This window comes from Onychostruthus taczanowskii, unplaced genomic scaffold (assembly GCF_017590055.1).
Source record: "Onychostruthus taczanowskii isolate IOZ18803 unplaced genomic scaffold, ASM1759005v1 scaffold27, whole genome shotgun sequence".
Taxonomy (NCBI): Eukaryota; Metazoa; Chordata; class Aves; order Passeriformes; family Passeridae; genus Onychostruthus; species Onychostruthus taczanowskii.
The window spans coordinates 3317347-3339555 of record NW_024500017.1 but is presented as its reverse complement, the minus strand read 5'-3'; the positions used below and the strand labels follow the sequence as shown (position 1 = coordinate 3339555).

General features: G+C 43.1%; 1 protein-coding gene across 2 annotated transcripts in view; it reads left to right on the top strand.

The window, feature by feature from the left end:
- The window catches only part of SAMD12 (sterile alpha motif domain containing 12), a 176265-nt gene extending 159351 nt beyond the window's left edge, over window positions 1–16914 (top strand). For both annotated transcript variants that reach the window (XM_041407517.1, XM_041407518.1), the window contains one exon: window positions 8058–16914. In XM_041407517.1, coding sequence (XP_041263451.1) covers window positions 8058–8097 — 40 coding nt within the window. In that variant the 3' untranslated portion in view covers window positions 8098–16914. The remainder of the gene's footprint in view (window positions 1–8057) is intronic.
- The last annotated feature ends 5295 nt before the right edge of the window (window positions 16915–22209 follow it).

Here is a 22209-nt window from a genome sequence, read left to right as displayed (position 1 = left end):
TCCTCAAACCCCCTTTCCTTAGGATCCCCACATGGCTCTGACAGCCTGAAGCAGTTGTTGCTGGAGACAGCACCAGTGCAGCCTTGTAACTCTCTTGGTACTTAACTAGGAGCTGTAAAATATGGCCATGTCTTCTCACTGAGGTATTTTGAAATTCAGGCCTTTTTGGTGACATGTTTAGACACTGTGTGCATGGGAATAGCAATAATTATTTTCCAGGTGGAGGTTGGACATTGTGCATTAAACGAGATGGTGGGGCACATGCTGAACTGCAAGAATAGAGGAAGTACCAAATGGTACCAAAATGCTCTTTGTCTGCATTCTGTCTGTTTGGTGCTCAGAGCAGTGCAAGGGTCCTGGAGAAAATAGTGATAACACAATGTGATAATACAGGTAAAGGGTATATATTGATTAATTCCTGCAAAAAGCTAAACAAATTTACTTGTTCAGCTAACTAAGGGGTGGGGACTGGTTTTGTAGGTTTCATGAGGCATTTTTGTTTTGTTTTGTGGTAAATATGTGTTTGCATGTGTGCAGTCCTTTGGTTTTAGTAGGTATAATTTCCCTTTTTGCTTGGTTAATCACAGAAAGGAAATTTCCATTTCAGGGAATCTCACAGTGAGTATCTCCCTAAAGGTGGATAGTTTGTTCCACCTATTAATCCTGCTTAAGCTCTGCATGACCAGGGAGGGAGTTGTAGCTCCAGAGAGTTTTCAAACCCTTCTGCTGTAATACTTCCATTTTTCCAGTGAAATCTTTAGTTTCATCTGATTGTGTTTCTTAACTTAATGTATATTTCATTGAGAATCCTAAAGCAAGTAATAGGATGATATAATGCACAGAACTGATAATGCACAGAATAATTCCCAAATGCTGCTGCATGCACCTGAGCAGGGTAGGCTTGAAAGTGCGCCGCAGAATCTGCAGAATAAATGCAAATACAGGTTCCAGCTGGTGATCAGAGCAGCCACCAAACCACTGGGGACTGTGTGGTTGAGCACCTTACATGCATGCTGAAAATACCACTAAAGGCTATGTCTTCTTTGAGTTCACTCAGTTTGTGCAGTTCCTGGAGCTTCATTTTAAAACTCAGTCTCTGGAGGTGAAAGCAATAGATATGCAAAGGCTCACAGTGCAGTGCAAATGGCTGTACAGAGTCACTGCCTGGGGAATGCCATTCATCTGTCACAGCCTTTTTCACTTCCTGCAGAGCACCCCAGAAGAACTTGGGAGACCAAGAACTGATTACAGCTAGGCAGTGAGAGAGATGCATGATAAGGTATAAAGTCAGCAATCTCATATGCATTTTCATTTTCAGACAGCACCAGATAAGACTATTGGACTCCTTAGCATCACATTCCTTTAAATCTCTGCTTGCTACAATTTGAGTTTCTTGAGCAGATTGTTTCAGGACAGCCAGTTCACTGTTCACTGTGATAGGTAGGTGTGCAGTAGGTCAAGAGACATTTTTGAAAGAACCCATAAGCATTAAGGAAGCAGTTGCTTATAATTTTCCAAAATATTTTAACTGCTTGTTAGTTCAAGGATATAATCATAATCTGTTGAATGCAAGTGTTTCTCTGTTTTCTTTGAATGTTTGCAGTGGCAGGTGGGTGGTGGGGTGTATGAAGCATCTTGAGTTGAGATGAATGAACATGAACCACTTTGAAAGGAGAAAGAATCTCTCTTGGGATTTTTCCTGATTTTTGAACCAAACTTCTAAGCTTGGGAAATTTGCATAAGCTGGTTAGGCACAGGCATAGAAAGGGCGTAATTTCTTGGGACAGATTTTTGTTCTGAGGTTTTCAGATTACTCTGTAAAATGAAGTTCAGAAGATGCAAAAGTCTTTTAAGATATTTTTCAAAACAAGGCTAGAGTGTGGAGCTCAAGTGCTTTAGAGAGTTGTCCACCAAGAAGTCTGATTTTTGAAGGAAAGGGCAAAGAACCAAAATTCCTGAATAAATCATCTGTACACAGAATCAACGTGTGTCCTCGTTTTGTTTAACCTGGTAAAGTTCCTGAAAGATTTGCTTTGGTAAGGAATCTGGGGTTGTGTGTGACTCATATAGAGACTCTTGGCTAATCTGACTATTTGATGGCTTTGAATAGCTCAGCAAAACACATTTTGGACAACTACATTTTCAACCCGTTCTGTGTGAACCAACTGTGCTCCACAGAGCAGCTGCAATAACCTCTGACTAATTGTCTTTCCAGAAGGTTACCTGCTGAGAGCATCTGCCATGACATCCATTCTCCCAGAAATGTTTCATCTCAGAATTGCCCGATGCAGGCTGGAGAGCCCAGCATCACAGGCAAGAAGGGAGTTATCTCTTGAGACAGAACACAGATGATGGGATTTGCCTGACCTTGTTGAATGTTCATCATCTGTCTTAAAACTCTGAGCATCCTGTCTAAACTGCTTTGGAAGGCACCCTGAAGCCTTCCTTGGGATGAGATGTGCTGTTGACCTGGACAGCACATCTGGGAGTGAGCCAGGATCCCACATGCCCACGTACTCACCATGCCCATACCTGTGCCAGGCTGTGTTTCAGCTGCCCCCTCCAAGCCCTTGTCTGGGCCTGGGACACTCAGTGAGCAGTGTAGCAGTACACAAATAACACCAAGGAGTTTGTTGCTTGTAATGTCATTCCCTTCCCTAGATCTCATGTGGGAATATTTATTCAGGAGCGTATTTATGGTGATGGTATCAACAGATATTAAAGCTCTATCCAGGGGGATTAAGAGTACCTGCTTATGAGAGCAAGTTTTCCAGAAGAAGAAAAAGAAACCTTGCATTTATCCTTGCAGAAATAGCAATTAATATGTCAGCTGCTGTTTGTTTTAAGGACTCTGCTCTTGGAGTCTTGTGATGATACTTCAGTGTCCCTGATCATTTCAACAAAAAATGTCGTTTCATGGTTGGGTTTTACAGTTAATGTCAAATATGTCCTAACTGTCCCCTAAAAAAAGTAGGTGTAAAGGGAAGACAACATTTGATTCTATGGTTTTTTGGCTTTTACAGTTATTTTGCATGGACTCATTAAAAAATATCAAACACTTGGGATTAAAACTACTATGTTAGATGCTCTAGGTGTTGTGCTCACAGACCCACTTTTCCTGTCAAACGTACTTCAAAATCTTGGTTTCTCACTTGGCAAGCAAATTAAAAAATCAAAGTAAGAAGATACTTCCTTCCTTTCCCCCTTGGTATTTTTCCACCATTTGACAATAGCATATTACAAACAATATGAATTTACCTTCAAGACTGTATCAGCTATGAGTTTTTAATAATGAGGAGAAAATCAGGCAAGTCAGACCAAGACAATTGGTTGGGAATCAAAACAAAATTGGCAGCTTTATCAAAAAGCATCCACATGTGTGTATTCTCTTAGCTTCTGGGTGTTGCATTCAGTCCCTAGATTAATGTGCCACAGGCTGCTGGGCTGCTGCCCTGTGTCTGCAGCCCTGAGGCTTGACTGGCAGCCGGAGCTGCTGGGACGAGAGGAGGGCTCGATGGCTGGATGGAGCAGGCTGGGGCGGTGCTTTGCCACTCACTGGCTGCTGGCTGCAGCTGGCTCCACACATGCAATTGTTTGAGGTAACCTTGGATCTCTGGCATTGTTGACTCTGGTTATCAGTGACCTGTTACATAATGGGGATGTGCAGCAGTAGCTGCCTTTACCTGCAGGTTAAAAGAACCAGAGCAGGAACGGGATGGCTTTGTGATAGAGTGAAACCAAATGCAGGTACAACTTCATTGGTAAACTACAGGGGTAAGTCATTCCTGTCCCTGCCAAGGCTGCCCCATGGCAGCATTTCCCAGCCCCTGCCAGTTCTCCTTCCACCATGGTGACTGATTGGCCTCAGCAGCTCCCCAAGAAGGTACTTTCTTTTTACATGAACTTCCATGAGCCTTGCAGAGACACCTCATTCTCTCACACCTCTGTGTTAGTAATAATGCACAATAAAGAAAAGGGTACATCCATGAATGGGCTGCCAGGCATTTTCTTTTATCAGTGCCCAAAACTCTTCAATGGTAATGGTATCTGTTGGGGGCCCCAGAGCTGGACGCACACACCGTCTGGAGTACTGTGTCCAGCTGTGGAGTCCCTAGTACAAGAAGGACATGGACCTGCTGGAATGAGCTCAGAGGAGTCCAGAATCACTGAATTGATCATGGGGCTGAAACACCTTCCTGTGAAGACAGGTTGAGCTGGGGCTGTTCAGCCGGAAAAGAAGAGGCTCCAGGGAGACCTTATAGCACCTTCCATTACCTTAAAGGGGGCTACAGTGAGGCTAGAGAGGGACTTTCCTCAATGGTGTGACAGGACAAGGAGCCTTAAACTGAAAGAGCAGGTTTAGGTAAAGTTTTAGTAAGATGTTCTGTACTGTGAGGGGGGCGAGGCCCTGGCATGGGTTGCCCAGAAAAGTTGTGGGTGCCCCATCCATGGCAGTGTCCAAGGCCAGGCTGGATGGGGCTCTGAGTAACCTGGTCTAGTGGAAGGTTCCCTGCCAATGGCAGGGGAGTTGGAACCAGATGATCTTCAAGGTCCCTCCCAACCCCAATCATTTGACAGTTATATGAACTCTAATTAGTTAATAGCAAGATGCAACAAGTCCACAGTAATGTACAGCATATTAAAATGTTCAAGTGACATGAGACACGTGAAGTGAGATACCTGTGTCCTTTCTAACACAAAAAAAAATATTTCTAAATGAAGATGAATGCAGTTTTTCACAGACTCCAAGGAATAGATGGTAGAAGGATGTTTGGAAATAGATATTTTTCATTATAATCCTGTGTTTGAAATTTGCCGACTTTAGAAATTTAGTATAAAATTAGTTCCAGGAGAGTAAAACTAGCAAAGATAATAGATGCTTGTTTTCTTTATCAGAATCCCTCAATTATGGAAATGTGGCAAATAGGTAATACCTCTAGATTGAGTTGAATTAACATGTGTTTAAAATGAATCTAAAATATGTCCCTTTCTCAGACAAAAATCACACAGCACAGATACTCAAAAACTGAAATACATCTCTGGCTTTGAAATGATGGTTGTTTTTGTGCATCAGCTTCTAGAAAATGTCACATGAGATTAGATCTGTTCACTGTTTTGTTGGTAAGCATATACACCCCCTGCAAAGGGCTGTGTTTGTTTTCAGAGCTTACTGTCTCGGGCTGGGTTTTCAAAGGCAACTGCTCATTTGTGATACGTTTTATAAAGATCTTTACTTTCAGTAAACACTGGATCTGTACTGTTACAAAACCAGGGTCCTTAGAGGAGCCTCCAGCTGGGCACGAAAAGTGATGCAGATAATGAGGAAGAATAAGTGCTTCTAAAACCCTGTCCTCAAAAGACAAAGTGAGAAGAAACAGGCTAGATGACCACTAAAGCCTGAGTTTGCTTGCTCTAAAAGCAGAGTTTGACAGAGCTACTGCTGTCTGCTTGCTCAGTGCTGCCGGTTGTATCCGGACCCTCTGCATGGCTCAGAGTGGTTGTGCTCCCTCTGTGGTGTGGATGGAGCTCAGGTTGGCATCAGTTCCATTTCTCCTCATTCATGGGTTTCTGTCTGAAGGGCCAGCTGGCTCATTTCAAATTTAAGTACAAGTACAAGCTAATGACTGAGACAATGGGGTTGATTGGGGAATTTCAGCATGACTGCAGTCCTGAGGCCTGACCTGATATAATTAGCCAGTTTGCCCATTTTATTTTAGTCCTCCAGCTCTCTGGCTAAGCAAGGTATTTTTCATTGCTTGGGAGAGCTTTTGAAATTTTCCCTTCTTTGCAGCAGATGAGCTCAAAGAAAGAGAGACAGGTCTTTGTGAGACAGGCTTGTCTCCACTGATGCTACACAGATGGGAGACACCCTCTAATTCACCTGAAATCAAATACTTTTGAGATTAAGCACCTGTTTGCTGCTCTCCAATTTTAAAATCTCTCCATAGATTTGCTCTTTGTCTTCAAAATTGCTTATGTCACCATTGCTTTCTTTTCTGTCTTGGGGGATGCAATCAGTTATCTGTCTAGACCAGCTGAAGGCTCAGAACCTTCCTGTATGTTCCTCCATGGTGTGAAACCAGTTGCTGGGTCCAAAATGTGCATCTTTCTCAGGCCACTGATGTGGGCATCTCATGTAGTAGATGACATTAGGTGGTGTTGGGAACATTGCCCTAGAGAACCGGAAGGGTAAAAGCAAAGCAGTTACAAAAACAGAAATCAAGAGTAGCACTGTAATCAGGTAAATATGTCCACATAAGGAGGGAAATAATTAAGGAAACTGGTTTTTAATGCTTCTATATTTCATAGGGCATATTTACACTCAAGAGTCAAGTGCTCATGGCAGGGAGTGGGTGGTTTTTTTAGTCTTGTGCAATACCTACTGATTTATCATCCCATCCTTTCTCTGCTCAATCAGACCTTCATGTCCATGGCTACAAGAGCTTGGGGCTGGCAGAGGCAAATATGGGCAAAGTGACAGCTTGGCAGAGCCAGTCAGCCCACACCTCACAGAGAAGATCCTACCAGGAATGATTTTGAAGGAGTGAGAAGCTGGAATCCACTTCCAGCCTGAGTTTCAGCTGATGTGAATGCTGCCTTGGCAGCATCAGTATCCTGTTAGGAATCTAGCCCCAAAACCCCAACAGTGCAGCTCTTCCCACACATGCAGATACATGCATTCATGAACTGAGCAGGATGTTAGCTGGAAAGGGTGCAAGCCCATTCTGATGAGTGCCATCCCAGCACTGCCATGGTCAGAGATCTGCTCCATAAAGCAGGTGCTGGGTGAGGGCTGTGTGATGAACAAAGCTGCATCCCAAAACATTTATTGGTGGCCTTGGCAGTGCTGGGTTAACACTTCAACTCAATGATCATAAAGGTCTTTTCCAATCTAAATGATTCCATGAAATAATACGGTGAACTTGTCTCTGCATGGCTCCTCAGCCTCAGAAGCTTGAGCCTCTGATGGGTTTACAAGCATTTATGTGCTACATACTGAATTAACAATTGAATGTGCTTCAGTGTGAGCAGCTCTGCACAGGCACTCATCTCCTGTTCAGAAAGGCAGAACAAGGAGCACAAATCCCCTTCAGAAAAAGCATAAGCTTAAAAATATTTAGGTTGGAAGAGGCTTCAGGAGATGGTTCCAGTAAACTATGCTCAAAGCAGGGCCACATCAGTTTGTGTGGGGACTCATCTGGTTGAGCTGCAGACTTCTGTGTAGGTGGAGGTCCCACAGCCTGGTCAGGAGCTTGGTCCAAAAGGTAACCACTCTCACTTGGAAGATTTTTTTTTCCTTGCATCTAACTGGAATATCTCTTGTTACTTCTTGTGTCCATTGCCTCTTTTCCCTTTGCTGTGTTTCTCAAACAAAAGTTTGGGTGAAGGGGAGGAAGTCCCCTCCGCATTCCCTTCCTTGATGGTGTGATGGCTGAACATCTCTGCAGGTGTTCAGAACAACACCTCTTCAGGCACAGAACAGCAGCCGCCAGCACTGAGTGCTGCACTGCTCAGCTGGGGAGAGGGAAACTCTGCAACCTCCTCATTATCTTACGGGGTCTGAAGGGGGGAAGGATGTGGGTGAGCTGTTTTCTATGCACCAATGGCCAGTTCTTACCATCTTAGCCAGCAGAAAGGGTGCAGGAACATCCAGTACTACTTGGGCATTTGGCAGAGCCTTTCCAGCTTTTGGCTATCAAGCCCTCAGTAGTTAATGCAAATCCAACCAAAGAGAAGAGCCCTGCTCTCTGGGACTCAGACTACAGGAAGAATAAGCAGTGCTTTCACGTGAGGCAATAAAATTCAAGTAGGATTTGTTAAAGCATGTAAATGATAGCTGGTCTGCACTTTATATTTATCTAAGGAATGGATTAAGAGTGCTTTCGTTGGTGCGTAAAGTTGATTTAAAAAAGTTCTAGGGTCACAATATGTATTCTAGGAGTACATTTACTAATCTCAAACCTGACTTTTTAAATTTTAGTTGAAATGCATTATAATTTCTTCGCTCTGTTCTATACTCACAGTCTGGTTTTGGATTTCTGTTTTATTTCTCACAGCCCCAGCAGAGAGCTCTCCATAAACATTTCCAGCCTCTAAAGCTGCTGTCCTGCCACTTGATATGAAAGTGAACTTTCCTTCATGAAAAAACCACAATAAATGGCGCTGCCAGAAGATGACCATGGAGGATTGAAGACAAACTTGAAGTAAAATCAGCCCACTCAGCTGATACATTCTGGGGAGATCTGGTTTGCTGTGGAGTAAATATGTGGTGGAAAATATCCAAAATGTCTAATTTGTTGAAAATGGTCACTGACATACCTTTAGCTGGAAAATTTCTTCCAGTCTTCATCACTGTGCATAACTTTTGAGTTCCCTTTAGGGGACTGTCTATGCCCTTCACTAGAAGTCCTGTTTTAGCATGGCAACTACTGGATTCTTTTATTATGTATGCAGATGGCATGATGTTTAGGAAAAACTTACAACAGTTCTCCAATCTCAGTGGATATGTTCACAATATTACACCCTGATAGGAATGTAAACGTCTTGTATGTGTTAGTTTTGCAGTCTAATGGTATTCTGTTAAACAATATCAGCACTTCATATGTGCTTTTCTCACAGAACTAGCACAGTCCATATATATATAATGGTCCTTTTTTAAAATACTGAGGATATGTTTCAGTGTTTGTGCTGAGACTGCATCCAAACTGAAGCCCGTACTAGCATCCCTTCACTGATTCACAGTAGGTTGTGTAGATAGATTTGCACGTGGCAGAGATGTGACTTCTTTTATCAAGACTGGGAGAAGAACTGTCACAGAGGTAGCCAGGAACAGGGTAGTTGGAATGAGCTGTAGGATACTGTGTCTGCTCTCCCTCTCACCCACCAAATATCAAAGGTTGCTGGTGTGCCAGTGTGTTTTCTAACTCAGCGAGGGAGAGGCAAGGGAGAGAGCCTTTCTCAGGCATGTGTGTGACCCTGGGTTTGGTCTGCAATAAAACCAGAATAAACTGGAAGAATTCAGGTTCTTTATGCTGGCCACCACTTATGTTTTGGGCAGGGCTGGGAAATTGTAGTCCAAACCAAACTCTCTAAAAAGGTAAAGTGTAAGACTATACTTCTAAGGAGCAAGACACTCCCTTTGGAGAGGGCAGATTTCTTCATTAACTTTTTCCACTTTCTACTCAAAACAGTATTTTGGTAGGAACTGGGAATAAGCAAATGGTTCCAATAAGCCTTTCAATATACTGTAGCAGGCTCATGACTGTTGCATTCAATCTGAACGTTGTTTTTTGTTCAGTCTCTGAATGGCTGACCTCATCACTGGTTGTATCACAGCTGGCTGTGGTACTGTTTCTTCCATGGGGACTCAGTGGAATTAGTGTCTGTCCCTTACATCAGGACCTTCTCAGAACACTCTTTGTAATGAACTGATGTCATCAACATACTGAGGGGGCTTACCTCTTTGTTCCTTCTTTCTTTAAAATCAAAGGTAGCTTTTTGGTGTACTTAAAGACTGTCACTCTCTCCAGCCTGATAGAGTTGCTGTTAGCATTTATTCCAAACTCTGTGTGAGACAATGCTGTGTGAAGATGCAGTGATGGAGAGAATGTGCAGTTAGAGTAAGTCACAGGCACCTTTCTGGAGGAAGCTCCTCTGTTGTAAATCTTAAAAATTATTGTGCAGTTTATTGCTAGAGAATGGAAGGTCAACCACTGAGGGTGCCTGTACAACAAACAGATAATTATCTTCAGGGTTTAATTTTTTTTAGATGGTTATGGGCTTAGGTTTCAGCTCTCCACCCATCTCAGATTCAGCATAGTGGATACTCAGTATAGTACTCAGTGCAAAAGCAAAATATTTTTACTGGTGACAAAGATTTTCAGAAGTTGCTAGTGATTTTTAATGGTTTGGGTCTTTCCATGGATTCTCAAATGGAGCTCCCAAGAATTACAGAGTAGTAAGCTTCTACATTCTCTTTCTGAAAATCCTGGTCCCTAATTTCAAATTAATTGGTGTAAAAATTCTCCTTAAAACCTAAGGATCTTTGCCAATTGCAACATTTGCACTTTTTAGAGCTTTTCATAGGGTTGCAGGTTGGAATCTGATACCAATAGAGCTGGCCATGTGCATGGCACAGGTCCACTGTAAGCTTCAGCAAATTTTACAGCTCTTTCTGCTACAGGTTTTAAAAATGCACTCGGACAACTGACATCAATTTCATGTTGGTAAAGGAATTAAAAACAAAATACTTTGATTGATATGTTAAATTAAATAGAGAATGCTACACTTCTACAGTAGGAGTTCTCTTATTTTACTACCTGGTGAAAAAATCCAGAATAATTTGAATGATAAAAAAAGAGTTTATCAGAGAGTGTTATCTTTAAAGGGTGTATGAGAAGAAGTTGTGTTAGGCAGAGAGCCACTAGAAGCTTTTTTGTATCAATGTTAGTTTTGAACATCTTCCAGTATATGGGCATGAATTTAGATGTGTGCACTTACCCTGTTAAAACAGTTTGTTTTAAAAGCTTCCCAGGATTTTAGCTATGGTGACCTAGAAAAGCAGTGTTATAGGCCCTGAGAAATGTGAAAATCAAGTCCAGACCCTTGAGCAGCCAGACTCGGAGAGACGTCTGCTGTAGGTGCCTATGGGACAAACCTCCCTTGAAGCTGGCGTAGGTCTGCACCCTGCAGCCAGCCTATGCATGTGGATAACTGCAAGCATAGCTCCCCCGAGCCCCGTGACACTTCTCACGTGTGTAACTGTCTGCCAGAGCCATAAGGAAATAACTGTACTTTTTGGCTTGTATTTAACTATTCATTGTGTTTGGATTTTTTTAATCACTGTTATTCTCCCAAAGTAGGCCATGCTTCCTCAGGGATATTTATGAAATTGTTCTACATCTCCTGAACAACTATCTGGATCCCAGCATATTCTTCTGAAAACTTTTTAATATAAATAAACATGTGGGAGAGATTTTTGTTCTTATGAATGGGGGCAGGTACTGTGTTCTCGGAAAGGCTGTTGAGTGCAGACAATCAAGTCTATTGCATTTTTTATGCTGAACACCTTATTAATACCAGACATATCCGCTCTTGCCTGGGTCGCAGGAACAGTTCAGGGGAAAGAATGCTTTATCTCTAGTCAATAAATCATTTATGTCGAGAGTGCCAAAGACCAAGTCAACATGAAAGGGAGCAAATAAGTTATTCCGGCAAAGGAAGTGAATTGAAATATGCTCAGAGCCATTAGTTTGCTGCAAAAGAGAGGAAGACTAATGCTATTTTCATAAAGCAGCCATTATCAGCCTGTGGAGATAGATAAATTCGCAAAGGCCGTGCTGCTGTTACACTGATCACCAGTTATTATCTCTGAGGCAAAGCAGCCTTGTGGCCAGGCCCTGTTCCTGTGCAGACCTGCAGCCTTCCTCCCAGCCTGAACCCTCCCCCTGTGCCCAGGTCAGCATCAGAGCCCTCTAGGAACCCCTGTCAGAACTCCGCCATTCCGAGTGCTTCACACCATCAGACAGCCTCCACTAGAAAGCTGAAGGAATTGCCCACCCCAGAGGGCATGCTGCAGTTGAGATCATCCTTTGCACTGTTTTGTTCCTTGATTTTTTTTCATCTGGGTGGCTTTCTGTGCCTGAACACCTGCCATTTATTCTGTTAAGGGAAAGGCAGCCTTCTGGGAGGGGAGTTTGAAAAAGCTCCATGAGCTCTTTGGTTTTGCTGGTCCAGATGCATGGCAGTGCTGTACCAGTGAGTCCACCACTCCCTGTCTCTTCCTTAGGGTTAGTGTTGTCACTCAACTGCAGCTGCAATGTCATTGAGGAAAGGAAACCATTAAAAATTACAAAATTCTGGGTTTGCCCTGAATTTTCAGAAGATCCCATGCCAGACCTCCACTGGCGCTACTCCATCTCAGGCTCCAGAGATGTGTTGATTAGTGCCAGCCAAGGAGCCAACATCGAGGTGGCATTTTTTTGTGATCACTACAATGAATCTCCCTCCACCTGCCAAAAAGCCAAGAGATCTGCATTATTCAAAATAAAGCAAAGTAAAACCCTGCATCTTTCACATTGGTCCACTTTAACAGTTACCATCTCTGCCATCAGAGTCTCCTTGAACAGCTCTGCTGCAGGACTGCAATTAACCCTGGTATATATAGGCTGTCAATAAGATCTTAATTTAAAAAGAGAAGGTCCTTGGGTATAATTAAAATTGATGGGTGAGGAGAAAATATGACCAGCATTACCTGCAACCTCTTATAGTAAAATTCAGGAAAGTAATCTGGATTGCAAAAAAACCCACCAACATAATGTATGGGTGATTAGGCAGGCTCATGAGGATAAATCAGCAAGTAAGGAAAGTAGATGCTTAATGAAGGAAGCCAAAAATGTATGGGAAATAGGTTAGGGCTGGTTACACCAAAGACTTTGCATATATCCTAATAAATACCACCATAGCAAAGCGAAGAGTGATGTTAGACAGGCCCAGCTCACACTACATTGGAAACCCAACAAATAGTCTTGTTTTGTATTTGAAAGCAGTGGAAGGAGGGAATCAGATTACTCATTAAAATGCAATTCCTCCTACTCCATCAGTAATTACAGGTCATATTAAGCAGTAACTATCCAAACATAATTTTAAATTTGTAGAACCATTAACAGAATACAAAAATGAAGGAAAAATTTGCCTAGGGCTCCTCAGAACCAGAAATCATAAAAGAAGCTTCAAATGACACCAGACCCACAATAATTCAAAAGAATGAGTGGTTTGTGCCTTGAGAAAACTATAGATTCATTAGCTTCCTATCAGTCTTAGGCAAAGTCATGGAAAAGTTGATATGGCATAATCATTAGAACAATTAAAAATTAAAAATTGATAAAATCGCATTGTGGCAAATAAACTTGCTATAATTTTTGTGGTATCAAAGGATTGTTGAGAAAAGAAGCTCTGCTGCCATACTATACTTAGCCTCCTATAGAGCATTTGATTCTGATGAAGAACAAAATATCACAATGCAAAATCAATATCACCCATATTTAATGGATTAAAAATGGATTACAGGCTGATCACAAAAAATAGCTGTAAATATGAATTATCCTCACTGAGACTATTTCTGATGAGCTCCTCCCAAGGTTTGCTCTATTTTCAATATACCCCCCAGGGAAAGAGAAAATTACTGTTGGCAACAGCCAGAGATGACAAAAACAGGGGCACAATAAATAATGATCTGAGCAGGTCAGTAGTGGAGAACAACCTGGAGGACAGAAAAGTTAAAAATCCAGGAGAGATGGCAACAAGTCCAACTTAGTAGCATGGGGAGTATGTCTGCAATAACACAGTGGCTGTGAAGGTGTCATAAATTATCTGTTCAGCATCAGGCCCAGAGATGCTCTTGCCATCTGGGATGTAGGACCTGGCCATAGTGATGCCATTCCAGTTTGTTTGGTCACTGTTAGTCTTTCAAAAAAGGTGTCAACAAGATTATTTTCAATAGTTCCCAATGTCATTCGAGGGCAGGAAAACAGGTCTTATTATAGTGTCAAACTAATGAAGCACAAGCTATTAATTTATCAGAGGTAATTTGAAGAGGTGACTTGATCTCCATCTGCAATCACAATCTTCTACCTGGGCAGGGAAGTACTGTCTGAAGGCAGGTAGCTCTTCTATTTAGAGGAAAAGGGAATGGTGTGCTCTGCTGGTTGGAAACTGATTTCAGGCTAGAAATTAAGTGCAAATACTCAGCAGGGAGGATGATTACCAGTGGAGACAACTTACTCAGTTACCTGGTATGTTCTCCATCACATAAAGTCTTTAAATGTATGCAGAGTATTTTTTTTAAGTCAATAAGCTCTACCTCAAACTGAAATCCAGGCTCGGTGCAGCAATTACTGGATGAAGTTATTAGGTATTTGTTATGCAAGGATTAGGCTAGATCATCAGATGTAAACTTCTGAATTAAAAATATCCTGAAGTTCCCAATAGTACAGGAAGGCAGGGCAATCTATATCCTTTTTTTCTTCCTCCCCCACAAAATGGTATTAATTTAAACAGCTTCTGTGGAAAGCTGTGCATTTGGTATGAGCATCACTAGGTCTGCTCACAGTTGTAAGGTTCTGCTGCACATAATTAAAGGAAGAGAACTGGTCAAGAAAGGACAACAAAACCCTTGGACATACCAAGAGTCTGTAGCCTTTCATTGATGGCAGCCTGGGACAAAATGCTGCATGCACATGACGGGGCCATGTGGGTGTGTAGTCAAAGCAGGGCAAAACAGCTGTGGGTTTGCCTCTTAAGGAGGTAGCATCTTGCTGGCAAGAAGCAGATTTTTGTGCCTGAAACAAGTGGCAGAGAAGCTGCAGTGCTGATGGAGAGGGTGATTGTGTTGCTGTGCAGCTGGGCACGGCACACAGGTTCCTTGCTTCAAAGACAGCAAACTTCTGCTCTCATGAGGAGCCCCATTGGAGCTGGTTAATAAAGCCCTGGAAGTGAAATTACATCAGTGGGATTACCCAGAGAAATGACAGCTGCTCCCAGCAGTGGGTTTTTGCCAGATTGGGTCCTGTTACCCTTGGCTGGTTTGTATGTTGTACTTCAGAAATAACCAAAGGAATACTCTGTGCCTGATTCAGATCTCACAAAACCGCTGTTGATGTGCACAAGGCAAGTGTGAACCACTGGAGTCATCTACATGTGCTTCATCAACTGCTGGGGAAAGCACAAACTGGGATGTACACTCTAAAGGGTAAACAGTTCACACAAACAAGGGAAACAATACTTACTGCAGATTGGTATTAGACACCTTGCAGCTCTGGAGGAGAGTGTTCTGTGACAGGCATGGCTGGGGCCAGCTGGGCAGGGGCAAAGCTGAACTGGCACATGACTCCAGCATCTGCTCCTGCCATAAGAGTAGGACTGACAGCATTATTACTGCTCAGGCTCAGACTGGGCTCAGTCTAAGAAGGAAATGAAAGCTCCTTTCTGGTACTAATTCCAAATATATCTAAATAGTTTCTCAGAAAAAAAAAATCTCTGTAATTGTTACACCTCTAATCACATTCCTTCTATTAAGCATTTGCCTTGAATTTATCTATTTAATATCATGAGTCACCAAATTAAATAGCAAAACACAGGGTTTTTTATAGCAGAGAGATTGGTATTGCAGCAAAACTGCGTGTAAGCAATAAGAAGCTGTGCAGGGAAGGAGAAAAACCTCGGATTGTCCCATCAGATGCTTAGGAGACTTGCTAAGTTGGCTGGGTTTTTTTCAATATTGAGAGGGCAGCTTTACATCTAGGAAGAAGTTTCCTTACCAAGCCAGGCTTTGGTCTCAAGAGCAGATAGATAAAGAAATGTTTGGAGTCCTTTTAGCACTTTGTCTGCTTCCCTTGTATGTCAGAGGCTCCTTCTCTGCACTTCTGAGAAAGGTGGAAGAGATTAAGTGCAGTAGAAAAAGCACAGAGGGACAGGAGCTTCCAGCCTATGCAAAGCATCTCAGCATAGACACTCACATCTCGTCCTTCTCCCCTGAATCCAACACCACTGACCAAGGGGAGGAATGGAGCCGTGCTGGGCCAAGCCACAGGCAGAGAGCAGTGTTCTGTCTGTGCTGAGTAGCTCCTGCAGCCACGGCAGGAGACATTTCCTGGCAGGACTGGACAATCCCTGGTGATGGGAATGACCAGCATTTCCCCAAAGAGGTTGTGTCCTCTGAGGAGAAGACTCCTTTGCTTTGCACTAAGCTGCAGGGATGCTTAGCAAGGCTAAGAAGTGCATTTTTAAATTTCTCACAGATATTGCAGAATCTGAAGGTGGCAGGGCAGTACATGCTGGCTTTTGCTTTCATTTTCTTGTAGGGACTGCAGCTACCTGGACCTGCCTCGAAATTACTGTTTCTTTTGCACTGTCTGGGTAAGATGGGAGGAATGCCTGCCTGGCTCTGCACACCATAAACCAGCAAAGGGGGCTCTAAATTTGGGGTCCTCTGCTTTGGGGAGTTGAATTTAAGGTTGTTTGAATGTGACCCTGAGGAAGGCAGGCAGCTGGAATTGCAGTGGCACCTGAGTTGTCTCCAAAGGCTGTTTCCCAAAAAGGAGGCCATGGACAGAATCAGATACCAGGCTGTGCTGGTGCATCCACATCAGCCACTGATGAAGGACATGAGGTGCAGGGAGGGAGAGGGAGGCTGGGATCAAGGTCCTGGCAGATGTGGTCACCTGATGCAGGACAGCTGGATGCAGAAGGGTTGACTGCAAGCCCTTGGCCATGGCCAAAACAGTCACTTGAAGCCAGCAAGTTGTGTCTGGTCCTGCTGCCTTTGGACTCAGTTCTGGTTTAGATTCACTAAGGAAATACTCTAAGCCAGTGATCTCCTTTTAATGTTAACTTGGTTGATAATCCAGGAAGATGCCAGCACTCTAATGCTTATAAAGTGACACACTGTTATTCCCAGTACATCTATGGCTGACCTTTTAAAGATGGAGCCAAATGAGGTGGCATGAGACAAAAGTGTGCCTTTTTGTTTGATGTACACTGCGTTTCCCCAGGCATCCAAGGTGTTCAGCTGCACAGCAGTGCTTTTTTCCCAAAACAGAACTTACCATACAAACTAATTTTTAGTATTCAAAGTGGCCATCACTTAATTCCAACTTACAGCTTTTATATTCAGTCTTTACTTCCTTCTGTTTTCAAAAATCAACAAAAATAAAGCCCGGGCGGGAGGGAGGAGTTCTTTTAAACAATACAATTAAAACCAGTATCAAATTTTTGGTATCTTTGGGCATGATCTCTGGAAGCTTTGGGTATCTGCTTTATCATTTTGTATATTTGACAATTTTGTACTCTGCATTGTTTGACTTCATTTGTGCATGGCAATGTATTAAAACATGGAATTTTTATTATACAGTAAAAGTATTTTGTTTGATTTAAATAAGATCAAGCTTGATCCAGGTCATGAACAGGAGGGGAGAAAATACCCAGAGTTTTTTCTAGCAACAACTCTCACCTGACAGTCTGAGCATTCCCATTCAGGTTGTTTCCAGCACCTGAAGGTGGGCAGAGCTTTTTGCCCACCCTCAAGTATCCTTCCCTAGTGGCAGTCCCTGGGTCTGTGCAGTGACTTGCTGCACGGGTGCAGGGGTTGCCTAAATGCAGCACAGCACAGGGGTTACCTGAGCAAAGGGCTCTGCTCTGCTGGGCAGGGTTTGGGTGTGAATCCTGACCAGCTCTTCTGATTGTGCTTTAGTGCAGTGCAACAGGGAGCAGCCACTGCACTGAAAGAATTCTCCTTTCACTGCCCTTATTTCTCAAGACTTGGGAGATGCCCTTGTCAGCAGTGAAGCATCCTCTAAGGGGACCAAACTGCAAAAGAAGCAGGTACTAGACTGTTTATGCTGCGAGGCATTTCCCTTCCATCCCACCCGCCCCATTTATTCTCAGTATTTATGGCATGCAAGCAATTTAAAAGTCAATGGATTAGGTAGCTTTCACAAAAATGCTGAAATGATGAAATTCCAGCATGATATTATGCTCTTCCATATACGTGGTTTTTTTCTTTTCAGCCATAATTCTGAATATTCTCACATTTGTAAGGCAGAGACTGATGACATGTTTTGGTCAAACACAAAACACTGGATTAATACAAAATAGTAGAACAAAATTATACAGTGTAAGCTATAACTGACAAAGTCAAGATAATTTGTCATCTAAAAAAATCATAAATCATGTTTTTTATTTTAACATCTCATGATGGGACTGCAATTTACTACATTCTGTTTATGTCTTTAAAAAGCTTTTTATTCCATAAACCTTGTCAGTGAGAAGACTATGTTAGCAGGGAAAGCTCTGCTTTTGAACAGATCTCTACTTCTTGGGCTGAGGGAAATTAGAACAATAATGCATGTAAAGAAAAAGTTGCTATGTCACATACCCTTTTCACCATCAGGGTCTCCCTAGGGGTTACAGTGGTGCCATATTATTACAATTCTGTGTGCTGCACACTAGGATTTTTTCCATTATAAACAATATGCTACCTAAACCAGATCTGCTTTATAATGAAACAGCAGCTGTCATGATCATGAAATATTTCTCCCTGGTGACAAAGAAAATATTGGAGCTGTGGACAAGGCGTTTCCATTTGTGCCTGTACAGGTTTAGCCTTACACATCTTGGGGATGGGCTTGCAGTTTCTTTATGCACAGTTTGTCAGAAGCCATCAATAGAGCAACCAATTATACAGTTCATTTTTCCTGAGTCATTTTCCTTCCAGTGACAATCAGTCCTTGATGAAACTTGCATGACTTTGGTTTATACCCGTGTACATCCTGTGGATCCATCAAAGCTTACCTTCCCCTGAGAATCTATCAGGGGTTACAGGCCCAAGTTGTGCTGCTTGGAATGATGCCTTAAGTTTTAGCTTAGGACCCATTTAGCTCAAGCCCTGTCACTGTCCAAAAATTGTATTCTTGAATTAAGATTGTGTTAGCTGAGCAGATCCGTGCTCATTTGAGCAAAGCCTTCTGATGTGAGCACATATCCGAGACCATAGTGAAGTCCAGAGAATGAAGTCCAACCCTAGAAACACACAGGATATTCCCAGTCCCACTGCTGACCTATTGCTTGTGAAAGGACATGTTCCCTCACATCGTCTCTTCATGTCCCATCTCCTCACTGTAGAACTGGAACTGCGTTTACCTGTCACTGCTAAACCTTGAAAGGCTGCAACAGAGGAGCTCCAAGAAGACTGTGTTACCAGCTGGATTGTCTTGAACAGGCTGGGCACTGTGGTACAAAAGAAACACCTTACCTGGGAGACAAGAAGATGCCATCCACAGCTCCTGCTTGTCCCACACTGCCTCTCCCTGCCCCCAGGCGCTGATCTGTGTGTGCAGTGACACTTTCATGGGTGAGGTGTCACATCATCCTGCTCTTGGGGTGTCTGAGGTCTGCTCCTCTTTCATGCACTCCTTTGTCTCATTCATGTCACTGCCTTGTCATCGCCTTCTTGCTTTTCTGCACCTGACGTGATTTCTTGCCTTCTACTGTTATTAGCATCACATGGGAAATACACTGAATAATTGCATTAGGGAGACACGGGGATTAACCTCATCTCCATGTCAGTGATGGAACAACAGGCTAAAATAGCAGCAAGGATGCACACTGGACACTTTCTAGGAACAAAGAAAAAAAAAGAAAAAAAAAATCCTTTTTAGGAACAGGGATGTTGAAGCAGCTGCTTAAAAGGGATGGAGAATAGCTTTGAAAAGCATCCCTCAGCAATCCTGACCCTGTGGTATGACAGGACCAAGTTGTCTACCAAGATCTCTTTCTCAGTTCAATTTTCCTGCAGGTGAAACTTGAATGGGAAGCAAAGAGTTACCTCTGTTAATTATCATTACTTTGCATTTCAAATGGAACTGCTACTGCATTTTCTACCTCTTCCAGGTAAAAACCTGCTACTATGTAGCTATGACTAATTCCAGGCTCATTTAAGTCAATACCTCCGGCTGTCAGCTGAGAAACTGGGACACATTCCCTGCAGTGACCAGTTCAGATGCAGAGCCAGAGCCCAGGGTGACAGCAGGGACTGGGCCCACCTTCCCATGCAAAGCCACCGGTCCGTGTGCTGTGCGGTGACAAACGCAGCTCTCAGTGACACCTGTGAACACCAAACGGGTGGCACCCTGCAGGCCAGGGTCAGCCCAGCTCCTTACAGCCTGGCTTTCATCTGGCCTTTACTGGGTGCCATCAGAAAATTAGGGATAGGTAGAGAAAAAAAGCCTTGCAATTAGGGATTAAAACAAACAAAAAAATTATATTGAGCCGAGTTATGAGCTGAAGAGAGGCAGTGTTTATAGCCAGCTGGCTGAAGCCTCGAGAGCTTCAGCCATCCATTACAGAGGGCAGGCTGAGGGACCGTGCGTGGCCACCTCCAGCCTCCACCAACAGCTCCAGGCAGATTAGGAAAACTGCTTTCCATTCACTGTGGAGTTTTACTGCAGAGAAATGAAGCACTTCAGGGCACATCATAAGTCTCAGCTTGAACACTCTGCCCTGGCACTTTCCAGGCGAGACGGGAGAGCCTGGTTGGTGCTGAGCGCCGGATGCTCAGCCTGAGGGGTGCTTTGGCTCTCCTCCGTGCTGTGAAATGGGACAGAGCAGACTATGTGGGAGGCAAATTGTTTTTTGGAAAATATTGGAAACCATTGTACTAAGCTGATTAACTCATTTTAACAATTTTACTTAGCTGCAACAGTTGCCCCACATGAAAAGTGCAGCTGTAAGGATTTGCACAACAGAAACACTCCCACATGCAGGAAAGCCAGATAAGCCCCTGCCTGTTGTCATTACAGCAGGAAATTTTAGTACTTTGGAGACATTGCAGGGTTATTTCTGCCTCTGTTTAAGTTTTAATCCAGAGCATGGAGGGTACTGTTATGCTGACTGATTTTGTCCATGTCCCTTAGGTCCAAGACTCAGCCTGATTTTGGCAATTCTTGGCAGGTAAAACTTTTGTCAGAAACACGAGAAATTGCAGGATTCAGGGCTCCCACTGTCTAATTCCACCTGGGACAACAGCTGCTTGTTTCACCCTGAGTATCTCTTCTGCCCTCCTCCACTTCCAGAGTCGTACAGTATTACGCAGGGGAAATTAGGCTTTCTTCACGCTTCCCCATTTCTCCATGTTATTAGTCCCATAACAAGCTGCCTCTTAATCTCAAAATATGAACCTTTTGGACAATGTTCTGCCAGTCCCATGAGGGACTTGGCAACCAACAGGAAAACCAAGATTGTCTGGAATATTATCCAAACACGTCGGACCAAGGACCACCCTCAGCCTTCAGCATTTCTCTTGGGTCACCAGTCACACACCCCTCCCTGTTAAATTAAAACCACTCTAAAAACAGTGTGGTTTTAAGCACTAGCAGCAGGGCATTTGTGTGGAATTTTCAGACTGATACTTCTCCACGGGCCAGTTTGGGACCTCCTGAGAGTAGGATATTGTCTCAAAATATTCCCTGAAAACCATCAAGAAGCATTGGTATCTAAACACATCACTAACAGTTCTGCCATCTCTGCAAGCATTAACTGCAAATCCATTTTATCCTCTCTAGATGTTTCAGAGCTCATGGCTGGTGCTTTTGCTCCAATTTCCTGTGTTTCCAATTATAGATTTGAAGCAGCAGCAGACCTCCACCAGAAGCAGGAGCTGGGGTGGCTGCATGCTCCCTCAGTGCCAGCCAAGGCACAGAGCTGCTGTAGGGAACCAGGAGCTGTGGGCATGCATCTCCATGGAAATAGGTCCTTGGGAAGATCAGAGCGATGCTGGGGGTTGCATTCTGCCATTCAGCTTGTTCTGAATGGTAGCACTGTAAAAATCAATATGGCACTTTTAAAATGGATTATGAGGCAGTTAAATGACAAGTCTCCAAAGAGGAGTTGCAAATGAAGGGGGATCCCATGGGAGTTTTTATAGAGGGAATATTCAGGAAGCTGTTCTTGGCTGTTTACCTAAGAGGTCACAACAGATAAGCAAGTGAATACAAGTTCCATGTGTGATGCTCTTGTTAAAGGGGCCAATATGACCCTAGGATGTATAACTGGGAATATTGAGTAGTAGGGCAAACATATTAGTTCTATACATGACATTAATGAGACAAAATGAGTCTAGTTCAGCTGTCAACACCTAAAAATCATGTTGCAACACTGAGGAACGTTGGGTGAAGAGCTGTAAGGCTGATTGAAAGCATATCTTACAGTGACCCAAAGGAGCACAATCCATTTATATTATCCAAGAGGAATATAAGGGATGAATTGATATATAAGTATCTGTATACAGAGAAGGAATACAGTGCCAGAGACTACTTAACCTAGCAGACAAAGGCATATAAACTAGGAAGAGTGGAGCTAAAAAAATGCAGTTGCAAGTGAGGCACATTTTTCTCCTTAATGGTCTTGTAATTAACCACTGGAGGAGCTGACATGGGATATGGTAGGTTCTCCATCACCCCAAAAGATACTTAAATTAAGCATGGATGAGTTTGTACATGATGTAGTTCATGTATCAATGTGGGAATTGCTGGGCAAAACTCCATGGTCTGCATTATGCAGGAGGGCAGAGGAAACCACCACGGTGGTGCCTTCTGGCTGTGAAATCTATGAAACTATCAAAGTGATGACATCTGTATATCACATCCTGGCAGCATC